This window comes from Pagrus major, chromosome 2, assembly GCF_040436345.1.
Source record: "Pagrus major chromosome 2, Pma_NU_1.0".
Lineage (NCBI taxonomy): Eukaryota > Metazoa > Chordata > Actinopteri > Spariformes > Sparidae > Pagrus > Pagrus major.
Genome location: NC_133216.1, coordinates 9,905,277 through 9,917,430, shown reverse-complemented (window position 1 = coordinate 9,917,430; position 12,154 = coordinate 9,905,277). Strand labels below are relative to the sequence as shown.

The 12,154-nt window shown below is 42.9% G+C and overlaps 1 protein-coding gene across 7 annotated transcripts in view; it reads left to right on the top strand.

The window, feature by feature from the left end:
- Positions 1 to 12,154, top strand: part of synrg (synergin, gamma) — a 40,855-nt gene that overhangs the window by 27,077 nt on the left and 1,624 nt on the right. For 4 of the 7 annotated variants that reach the window (XM_073482261.1, XM_073482253.1, XM_073482220.1 and 1 more), the window contains 8 exons: positions 1,291 to 1,842; positions 2,986 to 3,149; positions 3,326 to 3,379; positions 4,371 to 4,467; positions 4,757 to 4,905; positions 5,549 to 5,659; positions 5,784 to 5,822; positions 10,556 to 10,588. In XM_073482261.1, coding sequence (XP_073338362.1) covers positions 1,291 to 1,842; positions 2,986 to 3,149; positions 3,326 to 3,379; positions 4,371 to 4,467; positions 4,757 to 4,905; positions 5,549 to 5,659; positions 5,784 to 5,822; positions 10,556 to 10,588 — 1,199 coding nt within the window. The remainder of the gene's footprint in view (positions 1 to 1,290; positions 1,843 to 2,985; positions 3,150 to 3,325; positions 3,380 to 4,370; positions 4,468 to 4,756; positions 4,906 to 5,548; positions 5,660 to 5,783; positions 5,823 to 10,555; positions 10,589 to 12,154) is intronic. The other 3 variants (XM_073482238.1, XM_073482228.1, XM_073482245.1) reach the window with 2 other exon arrangements.

Genomic DNA, 12,154 nt, shown 5'->3' with positions numbered 1-12,154 from the left:
GGAATTGTCCACTATAAAAAAAAAATCAGCGTTAGTGTTCATTGTGTTTCAGTAAAATGATGGCAGTAATTTTCTGCTCATAAACATGATTCAGCTCAGGCATCAGAACAGCTTGTTTGTTTACCCGTCACTAGATAATTTATTAAACAGAACTCTCAAAAATGTGGGCGAGAGTATGTATCACTCCAACGTAGTAGTTATTATTACTGTTGCAGCAACAAGAATTAGTCAAGTGCTGGTACAATATGAAGCAGTCTGCATCATAAATGTGCCGAATTACAATGCATGGGATTGCCTGTGTACTGCAGAATTTGTTTTCACGTCTTTAAAGTGTAAAATACATTCGATCTTTTTCTTGCAGTATGGAGTTCTGCAGAAATGAGCGGTAAAACCTGGAAATAAGTTAGTATTTTTGGACTTGAGGTTCCCTCGCCTCAACGTCAGTGTGTTTAAGTGCGTGAAATATAGTCTATAGCTTTTTACGTCTTGCAAATGCATGTACGCTTCAAAAATCAGAAATGCCACCAATCTAATGTTTTTGCAGTAATCCAAAATCCAATAAAAAGTCCCAGAGGCTTTGTGTCGAGGGAACCGGGGCAACGCTAACTTCTGGGTTGGCCTTCATAAATACGTCATCCCTGCAGCACTCTATTGACTATGCAGCATAGGTGATGCTACACAGGATGATGTTGAAGTTCCCCCAAATAACTTGTTTTCTCTCTTACCTGTCGTGTTGTGTAGCCGTATTGAAGATAGTTGAGGTTCTATCTGCACATACGTTTTTTCCTCCATCCCAGCATCTGTGGTGCGTACAGGATTGAAAAAAAATATTTTCAGAAGCAATGTTCCGGTTACTCTAGATAACTCACAGAGATGTGTTGTTTTCTTTGGTAAAAAAGAAATGCAAAATGTACCTTTCCTACTAGATTGCAAGATCTGTCCAAAATAATTGCGATATGATTTCTTGTATATGGTTCACTGTACTTGGGTGGAGGCAAAAATGTCAAAAATGTATCAAAACCAGGGCAAATAAAAGTAAAACCATCTGCCTGGGCATTACAGGAATTTGAGATATTATGTTTTGTAATGTTGGGGAACGGACCCTTTAAGATTAATTTAATACATGAGTTTTATTCCGAGTAGTACAGAAGAGTTATCACTTAAACCGTAGATGAATGACAAGGTGATAATCCAACACACATCTCACCCAGGCTCGTTAATCTACCGTCTGTCATGACAGCATTTGTGCTACTCCTAGGAACCACTGGTATGTCTGTGTTGTCATTACAGAAGGAGACGACATGAAATTTGATCCCTTTGGGACGTCGGCCCTCAGCACCCTGGCCAGCTATGACTGGTCAGACCGGGAGGAATGTCTGCCCGGTGAGGTCAGAAAGCTTCAGGGCTCAGAAGCAGCGTCCCTTCCATCTTTAGTGCCAACACAGAGGAAAGAGCTGACCTTCGGCAGCACTGAAAACATCACAGGCAGCTCCGTAGCGAAGATCACCACCTCCTTCCCCACCGAGGACAGCTCATCGACAGATGACAAGTTTGAAGCCTTTGCTGATTTTGGCTCCAGCGACCCCTGCGGTGTCGACGCCGAGGACGACTTTGGTGACTTTGCGAGTACTGTTTCTGAAAAGTCAGACTCGCCTGCGGCCACGGCTGAGGCAGGCTCCGAGGGAAACCAAAGTGAGGCGTCTGATGAGTTTGGAGCCTTCCAGGGAGACAAGCCCAAGTTTGGCAAGTCTGACTTCCTCAAAGCGAGCGCTCAGGCCAACGTCAAGTCCAGCGAGGAGATGATCAAGAACGAGCTGGCAACCTTTGACTTGTCTGTTCAAGGTGAGTCACAATCATCGTGTTGATCATAATATGTGACAGAAATACACATTTGATTTTCATAATTCATTGTTGCCATGTTTGTAAGGACCCAAGGAAGACTTGTGCCCACTTTATGTAAGCTAATGGGGATCCTATAAAGGAAAGAAAGAAAGAAAGAAATGATCACTTAATCAAGGGAATGATTAGCAGCCCTAACTTGTTTGTTAAAAAATTTACACAATTGTACATGTTTTTAATGAAGACCGTGACTCTGCTGGCCCTCGGCCCTAAAATGGTGAAACGACACTCTCCTCCAGCTTCCTCTCCCTCCCCATCTCCACTTGTTAGCCCCGTCTGATCTGTAATAAAGCTGTCAGACATTAGATGGCAGTGTTGAGATGACAGCCCTGCTCTAATGGTAGCGACTGGTGAGATGGATGAGAGGAGGCCAACAAATCCATGAGCAGAAATTAACCGTATCCACTGAAAGGCTGTTCGTTTTTTAACCACTGTTTGCTGGTGTCATGTTCCGCCAATAATTTATTAGTGTTTCCTGCGCTGTGATAAAAGCCCATTAGCCTCACAGATTTATCTCCCTGTGCTGGATTTAATTCGTGTGAAGAAGAGAAGAGCTTTACTTTACTCCTCATCGCCCCGTGGAACAGTAATCTGATCATGGTGGGGCTTCTGGGTTGTGGGGAGGATGACGCATGGCTCTGTGGGTGGTGGAGTGAGTCCGGGGGGGGGGGGGGCGCAGGATTACCTGTGTCTTGGACAACACACACACACACACACACACTAAAAGCCAGCCCCACTGGAGAAGTCTGGGTTTAGCATGTATTTGTTGTGGTACCCTGCCAGGATTTGTCCGTCTGTGAGTCCCTATGAATAATTCATACCTGCATATTTGTGCCTCTGTTTTGTAAGTAATTATTGTTTGTCACAAATTAAGTATTTACTCATGCTGTCCTTGTCCTGGAGGAATTAGCTGCAACAGAATGGAAGTATAATGATTGCAAACAAACAGGTGCATATCTCAAAATGACTCCCCGCCATGGGCTGCTGAATTGCTAAAAAGCAAGAAAATAAAAAATACTTTATATATGTGTTTGTGGTTCTCGCTGACATTATTCATTTCCATCTTCTCTCCCGTCTTTGCCTCAGGCTCCCACAAACGCAGCCACAGTTTGGGCGACAAGGAGATTGGGCGTTCGCCCCCGTCTCCTGCTCCAGAGCAGCCCTTTAGAGACCGCTCGAACACGCTGAGCGAGAAGCCCGCCCTGCCTGTCATCAGGGACAAGTACAAGGACCTGACCGGGGAGGTGGAGGTGAGGAGGGCCTGGTGTTAACTGCACCACATGTTAACGCCGTTATTAAACGCCACAATTCAGCACAATACTCTGAACTGCCGAAGACCACAGAACAGAGAAGTGTTCCTTTGTTCTGCTCTGCTCTGTTCTGCCTTTGTGTTTACTTGAGATAATTTTGTGCTGTGTTGTTGCAGGAGAGCGAGCGCTACGCATACGAGTGGCAGAGGTGTCTGGAAAATGCTCTTGAGGTTTGTATTTGTTTGTTTTCCTGTGTGCGACCTCGTGCCATGGCGAAACTTAATTGTGAGAGCGGCTGTACAAATGTAGTAGAATAATTAAGATAACCAAAATGGCACTGAAATGCTTTTTTCAACCTGCTGACATTTTTCTTATCACTCATTTTGGGAAAAATGATTTTCTTTACCCCTGCAAACAAAAGTTTTATTACAGAAGAATCAAAAAGTGATGAATGAATGTGACCGGTGTGTCAGAGGGAATTACAACTTGTAGAAAGTAATTACATTCAATTACATCAATAATAATTTATTTTTTTTATAGAATACAGTCGTAAAGTGCTTCACATACAGGATAAAGTGCAGTATTGAGTTTTCATTAGCCGTTTCACACGGACCACTGATTTGGCAGATCTGAGGGACCCGTGAAGGCTGCTCCAAAGTTTCCTTCCCTCTGGTTTTGAAATGTGAATGTGTCGCCTGCTGCTGGAGTTTTCATTAATTCAAGATGTTTCAGTCTGTTCAACCTTATAATTGACCAAAACATCATCCATTTAAAAACATTTTCATTTACATACTAGTTTTTTAGTGACAAATAACACGTGTGGTGATGGTGTCAATCCCAGAAAAAAATTTGCAGTTATCTCTTAGCCTCTTAGATGTAGACTGTTGGTATAAGCCTGCCAATGGGCACCTATTTCAGGCAGCATTCTCGTCCCTTCCGCTGTCTGTCTGTTATCTTTTTCAAAAATCCCTGCCTCTACGGGAAAAGACATCAACAACCTCCGAGCTGCATGCTGAAAATGACAACTAACTCTGACCTTGTCACTGAAGGCAAAACCAAAACAAGCTAGCAGCTCTTACCTTTTCTTTTGCGTGGGTTGAATAATAGTAACAATAATAATAATAATAATAAACTTTATTTATATAGCACTTTGCCAAGTGATTGCCCAAAACAGTATAAATGTCACAACGCTGACTTCTCTCTCGCCCTTTTCACATTAAGGTCATCAACAAAGCCAACAACATCCTGAACGGCATCAGCAGCTCGTCTGTCTGCACCGAGGTCATCCAGTCTGCTCAGGGCATGGAGTACCTGCTAGGTGAGGAGTCATCCACACACACTCATGCACACACACACACGCCACTATAAACAAGCCTGGACTGTTAAAGAACCCTGTGTGTGGCCTTACACCCTCTGAAGGACAGAGAGGTGAAGATTAAAACAACTCTGGTGTGATGGTTTATCTCTGCTTGCTCTCTTATTGTGTTTCTGTGCTTTTAATGAGCTGTGAGGGAAAAACATGTCACTGTGCAGGACTGAGCGCTGAACAAAAACAGCAACGAAACCTGTTTTTGTGAATTGTGTGCTTGTGTTTTTTCCTCTCTCAGGTGTGGTGGAAGTATATCGCGTCACCAGGCGCGTGGAGCTGGGCATCAAGGCGACGGCCGTGTGCTCTGAGAAGCTGCAGCAGCTGCTGAAGGACATCAGCCGAGTGTGGAACAACCTCATGGGCTTCATGTCGCTGGCCAAGCTCGCCGTAAGATGCTTCAAAAAATATAAACAGTTTAAACGTACAGATTTATGTACGCAGCTGCTGTCAGTTCCTTCTATTATCAACCAGACACAAGATACACAAACACACATGATAATAGAGCATTGTGGTTCAATTTGCAATAAAAAGGCTGCCGATAACATAATGAAATGTTAGTGTATCCAGTATTGTCGGTCCATTAGTTTAAAATCAATGATTCATTGATTTGGTTGCGGGAGCCTTTTGGTCGGCCGGTGCTCGGATCAACGGGGATGACAAGGACTTTATAGATTTATTTATCCAGCTGTCTGCTCCTGTCAGCGGAGGAGGAATATTGTTTTTCATACAGCACAGAACTGACCGAATATCTCGAGGGGGGAGAGAGAAAACAAAAAGGGAACTCATGTTTAATTGAAGCACGCAGGTAGCTTTTGTTGTTGAAAGATGAAAGATGCATAGTGTTTGTTTTTACGCCACATAGTTGAAGTCAAGCAGAGTGTTTTTAGAAAGTTGATGATGCTCAGAGATGTTTACTGTAAGCAGACTTGTTCTGACTGCTGTTATTATAAGAATAGAAATGACTACATTTTGCCCTGCGGCAGCAAGTTAAATGTGTGTTTGTGTTGGTGTGTTTTGTGTGTGTGTGTAGCCTGATGAGAGCTCCCTCGATTTCTCCTCCTGCATTCTGAGGCACGGCATCAAGAATGCCAAGGAGTTGGCATGTGGGGTGTGTCTGCTCAACGTCGACGCTCGCAGCAAGGTTTGTACAAACACGCACACACACAGAACAACTGTTTGTGGACACATTCTTTAACAACAATGTTATTGTGCTCATCCGCAGCGGATAACCACTGACATTTCTTTGACTTTGAAACATTTTGCAGAACAAAGAAGAAAGCGCTATTGGACGTCTGTTTAAACGAGTATGAGACAGTCGACTGTCAACTAAATCTCATTCCACTCTTTCCCACTGGGGTCCTCGGGGGGCCAATTCTCCTCTTACCAACGAGCCCGGCGGGGGGCCAAAGTGACAGGATTCACTTCTCTCCACTGCCTCTCTCGCAGGCAAACAGTTGTCTGCCTAAACTGTAACAGATAGAAAGAATCAGCCATAATGCGTTTGCTAAGCCCCGTCCCTCTTGGTGTTGCGCCGCCTGTCGTCCTTTTCGTTCTCGTGCGGCACAAACTGCTCAAAATTTATAGTATTTTTTAAACAACTTGTCTCTGATTTCAGACAGCGGCAGACCAAAGCAGTCTTCGCATTTCTCAACGCTGACCATTGATTTTATCAACTGAAACGACAACTGTCGCTAGCAGATTTTAGCATCTGTAGCTAGCTTTGCTTATTAAGCTTAAGTTAGCTGAGGTTGTTGAAAACACCATCCCCAGCTGACTTTTGAATGATTTTAATGTTTCTCATTCTCTTGTTTGATAACTTCATACACGATAATACTGCAGCTAAAGCTCAATGTCCCAGACATAAAAATCTGACTTATAAATAGGAGCCAGATAGTCCTCAAATTAAAAGTATAATAAGAGAAAATAGAAAAAAAAACAGTTATTTCGTTCTAGCATAACTCTGTATGGCTGCTGAGTTTACCTAGATGTTTGTTACTAGAGCTGCAACTTTTAATCGATAAATCCAGCAGTCGATTAAAGAAAAAAGATGTGAATTATTGAATAATAGTAATAAATATGTTGCTGCACTATTTGTAACATACTTTTAGGATGAGGACTAACTTAACTAATGTGTTTGGCTCATGTTACTCTTTCTTAAGTAACACTGGCTGGAGTTGCTGGAGTGTAAACTTCTTTAAATCCAATAAAGAGCAGAACAGAGCCTTAAACGTTACCCTAAACTCTTACAGCTTCCAAGAAAAGGGATTTTTTTTAACAACAACATGTAACTGCACAAAGTGAGCGAGTTAGTTATAGAAATGCTCCTTGGTCTCGGAAGTAGTAATGCTGTCTTACCACTCGGGCTGGACCTGAATATTCGACTATTTGGATATTCATTAGTTGAGAAGGTGTTCGGATTACAATTGTATTTATTTATTTATTTTAGCTAAATGCAGGGGAACTGCAAAATTGCTGTTATTTTATTATAAAAAGTGCATAAATATAGTAAATAAGACCTCATTTAACCAAACCCCTCGGGATAAAAAACACTGCAAACCTTTTGGAAAATGTCTTTTTATTCAATACAAATAGGCAAACAAAAAACAATACTGCAGGATCGTAATAAAAATATTGCCTTTATTCAAACCGAAAGACACATTTTACAACGCTATGCCGTCCGTGTTGGCCGAGAACAGAGTCATTTCTGGCTGACTGAAGCTTTAAATATTCGCTGTCGAGTAGTACGGAAACTCCGGAGCTCAAAAACTGGTTACCGGTGTAGGAAGTAAGCTAGTTAGCCTGATTTATTAACCTTAGAGCAGACAACTCTTTGATCCATTCTTGAAACTTTAGCTTTTTGAAAGGCTAGAAAGAAATACACCACCGTCCGTACTCTTTAAATACTGGGTGTCGCTCGTATCATAGCCTCATTAGCACCACTTCAAAATGTGGAGAAATCCATCTTGCCCGGCCTGACGTGCCCAGTCATCAGCTAAGACGTGACTGGACCATCACCGTTCGGAGGAGGGGTTTAGCGAACGTTCAATATGGGTCGTTGCTGTCTTCCGGCTTTCATCCTGAAGAATGACTAAAAAAAGTGTCCAAGGATAAATATGTGCGCTCCAGAAATAAGTGAGAGAGGAGAACTGTCACTTTGGCCCCTCGGGGTGAGTTTTCACACTCTGGGATTGGTTCTTCAAGGTCGCGCAGGTCGTCACTTTGTCTTGGAAGGGTTTCATTTTCTATTCTGTCGCCTGCTCACCTCGCCACTCTCATCTAACAACCATTGGCGTTTCTGATAACTGTTCGGTTATTAACTCCAACTGGGGCACTATGTGCAGAATTGCTGCATGTCGACCTCCTTGCCCACGGTGCTAGTGATTTTCATCGACGTGGGCCATTAATGGTCTTCTCGGACCCTGCGGTTTGGAGGGCAGGATGGTGGCGCTGATTGTTTCTCACGTTCCCTCTGTTGCTCAGCCAGAGCCAGATGGATGGCCCGGGCAAGATATGGCTGACTGAGAGGCATCTAGGACGCGAGCAGATGTGGCTTACACATTAGTCATAAGCAGGGAGTACAGCTGATAATAGACCTGCACACACAGACACACTCTCTCACTCCTGTGTGCACAGAGGCAGGCTGAAAATTAATGCAGTTTTATTTTGTCTCCGTGCCACTAGCATGAGATTAATAACCCATCTTTTAATTACATTTTTGGCAGAGCCACACTGGTAAGAATGCATAAAAGCCAAGTGGAGAATGGCATCCCCTCAGAGTATAATGAAGTGAAAGAACGGCTTTGGCTGCAGCAGAGAGCGCTGATTGTTGCATTGTCCTTTAGTGAAGACGTACTGATTTGTTCCTCAACCAAAGGTTCAGAAGGGTGGAGATGTTGTGGTGGCATCAAAGAAACGATGAGCTTTAATGGCTCCTGCTGAATTCATGCTGTGAATTTCACTCTTTCACATTTTTGAGCTTATTTGTTGACAAAAATAGAGCCAGAAACACTTTCTTTCAAATTCAGAGTTGAAATTGTCCAAAATAATGGGCCGGTAATTATGGGATGCAGCAGTTTTGTTGTTGTTCTTCGGCTCAGGAGGCAGGGACGGGCAACCTGCAGCAGCTTCATCTCATCTGAGTTCGTCAGTGAAACGCGGCAGCAGTTTTAGTTTTAATCATAAGTGATAGTTTTCAGCTAATGATGCTCAGGCGTTGCTGCTAAATGATGAATGCTAATTTGAGCAATTACAGTGAGAAACACTGGAAAGGGTTTTAAGTTGAATAATTAAGCATTTCTGGCTATTTATTTTAATGCAGCTTTCTGAAGTGCCTGCAGGATTTGGATTGATTATTCTGTGTAGCTTTTACTTGGGGATGTTTGACAGCAGTGCTAACAGAAGTTTGGCTCCACACTGTGTCTTTAAATGTTCTCATCTCCTCAGAGTTTGTTTGTGAATCTGTTTTTTGGTTGCCCATCTCTGACTCAGCATGATTTATTGTGCCTCAGGTTTAGCAGGGTTCCTACACAGCTCGAGAAAGTCTTGCGTGGATAATACCACACATAAGACAGTTGTGAATTGACAAAATGCCTGTCTGGAGAAATGCAAAAATAACGAACAAAGATTTGTAGATTTTCTGGCTGTAAAGGATATTTCTTCCATCGTCTCAAGCACCTCCACCATCACTGCTACACTGACAGTGAAAGCAGAGGGATGTTTAGGTTATTCGCAGTCGGATGAAGACGGTCTGTGTGAATGTGGAAGTTATTCAGTCTCAAAGCACCAGTCTGAAATTGGTTTTGACACAACCTTTGGAGAAAAAAAAGGCCATTAATGTGCTGCCGCTGTACAGCCAGAACAGCCTGGATGTGACGGTGCTGTGTGGAGGCACATTAGCTAATGAAACACAGCAGGAACTCTTTGCTAGCTTCTGATTTAAATCACCAAACACCAGTGTAGTCAGAAGAAATGCATAACTTTGTAAGAATTGGGAACAGGAAACTGTAAAAGATGACTTTATGTCAGGAAACGATCTGATATTGCCGTGTTGGTGTTGTTCCCAGAACCTCGTTATCAGCGTTGTTCCAGGACCATCGTTGAAACTGACCACTTACATTTTTCTGACGTCATAGCAAGTTAGCATTTCAAACGCGGTCAACGTGATGAAAGGCTCTATTTTAACTAGGTCAACCAATATGGCTTTTTTCAGGGCCAGTACCAATTATTAGAAATTGAAAACCGATATTTGGGACAGATATTAATTTGCAGTAAAAATGAAAATCTTTGTTTCGAATAACCAGTGATGGAATAAACCTCAGTTCAATTTACTAAAGTACTTAAGTACAATTTTCAGGTACTTTACTTGAGTACTTCGATTTTCTGCTACTTTATACCTCCTATCCTACATTTTTTTCGGACAGTCAGACAGAAAAAATGCTAAATATCTGCCTCGAGAATCGGTCCACCCCTAATTTTAAACCAAACCATGTTTTCCTAAACCTAACTGAAGTATTTTAGTACCCTAAACCGAACCGAACAGTGTAGGTACTGTAGGTTTTGATCCTCGGCGGCGTCGCTGTTTTCCATAAGTTGAAATGATGCTCCTGGAAGAACATTAATGACGATGTTCTGGAAACGAGACCTTCAGAGATGTATTAACATCTAGCAAGCCGGCGAGAGATGTGCAGGGTAGCGCTCACATCGGTGGCATACATCAGTTTTAGCTGCTGGTTTACAGGTGAGGCAGCTCGTCTGCTGCAACATTCTCGACACCGACTGAAACCTTCAACCAACATTTTAAACCAATCAAAACAAAATCTCTTGAATTCTGAGATATAAAATGTGTAGGAGCCCTGAGGGTAATAACTTGGATCCTTTCATGTTTTCACTCACTGGTGTACTTTTGGGAGGAGGGAGCTCTGTCCTGGTGAAACAGCTGATCTGAATGTTTGCCTGCTGCTCAGTCTGTCCACACTTTTCTTTGCTCTGGGCATCTCATAAATGTGCTTCAACATGCTGACTCCTCTTGTGCTTACAGGCAGTGAATAAAGACAATGACAGGAGGTTAAGGGTAATTATGCCTCATTTATTAATTTATTTCTTTAAAAGCAGATATAACCTAAGCACGCTCTCTAACCTTTACATGCATCTACAAAGGTCAGGTGAATCAGCAGAGAGAGTCACCGTCTTATCCGACCAGCTCCAGCTCTCATTCTTGTTTCAGAGTAGGGTTTCCAGTGGCTGCCTGCCTAAAAGCTTTAATCACGTAGAGCATCTGTCTCGTTAAAACGGACTAAATTGGCCCACATTCGCCGCCGCACAGATGAAGTCTTAGGAGGAGTTGGAGTGTGAAAGAGTGAATGGAAAAAGTGCAGGTTTGAGAGGGAGAGGCTCTGCAGTGAACGGAGGAGGTATAACAGTGTGTATATTGTGTGACCACCCTTTCATTTCGCATCCTCTCCCTCCAACATTTTCAGCTTTTGGCAGTCGTAAGTGCAGGTTTGTGCAAACAAGTAGGCCAGGGCACAAAAGAGCCCTGAAAGGAAATCGCTCCGCTGGTGAAATCTGAAGCGTGTGAGAAAAAAGCCGAGAGTAGAAATGTGTCATTCAGCGTGCGTGAGAGCGTCTGTGCTTGCAGACTGCGTTCGGAGCAGGTGTGGAGATGTATCCGACTTCAAGGTGTGTTGCTGCGGTGTGCTTTGTATGCAGTTGTTGCTTTCTGCATGCGTCTCCCCTCTCCTTCTGCGTGGGAGGCTATGATTCACAGCACATGACTCATTCCTCTCTCCGGCTTCAGCTCCCAGTATTTCACCAGGGATGCAAACTCTTAAGCTACACGTCACACACATTAGCATCTCCCGATGGCACACACGGTGCTACAGCTGGGCCCGGTGAAAATGCAAAAAAAAAAAACGCACGTCAAGGCGCTCAAGTGGGGGTCCGGTTGCCACGTTTCATTTTCTGAACAGCCACAGTACATTCAGCTGTCACATGGAGGAGGGTTTATAAAGTTTAAACAAGTCTTGAGCTTTTCAGAAGATGATTTTTTGGGATGCAACAGGTTTTCCCTGAACGCCTATGAATAGATTTATTAGCAGGATGTTGTTTTAACTTAGCAGAACTTCCTAGACAGTTTTGAGATATAAGTTAAGCAGATATTTATTTCTATAGACAGATATCTGCATGTGAATGCTGAATCTGTCAACGGACAAGATTTTGATGTCAGCACACACTCGTTTGAGGAGGAGACGGGTGCTTGTGACGGGCTGGCCGCAGTCGCGAGACATCACCACAGCCCATAGGAAAACGTAAAGTGTCAAAGGCAGCGTTGCTAACTGACTTAACAATGGAGTAACAAAATGGATGAAATAAACTGCTGACAGATGAACTGTTTCACTTAAAGGCCAGATTAGTTATTAAATGTCTTTAAAAAACCTTCGCAACATCCAGCTTTTTTTGAAAATAGTAGCAGCCACCGTCTCATCCGGCGTAATCAAAGAGAACGAAGCGATAAAGAAACCTGCATCAAAATGGCTTTTAACTTAGTGAAAGATTTGATCTATAATTTCTGGTTAAAGCATCTTCTGCATCTTGATGTACGAGCCCAATTAAGTGTTTTTATATTAGATACTACAAA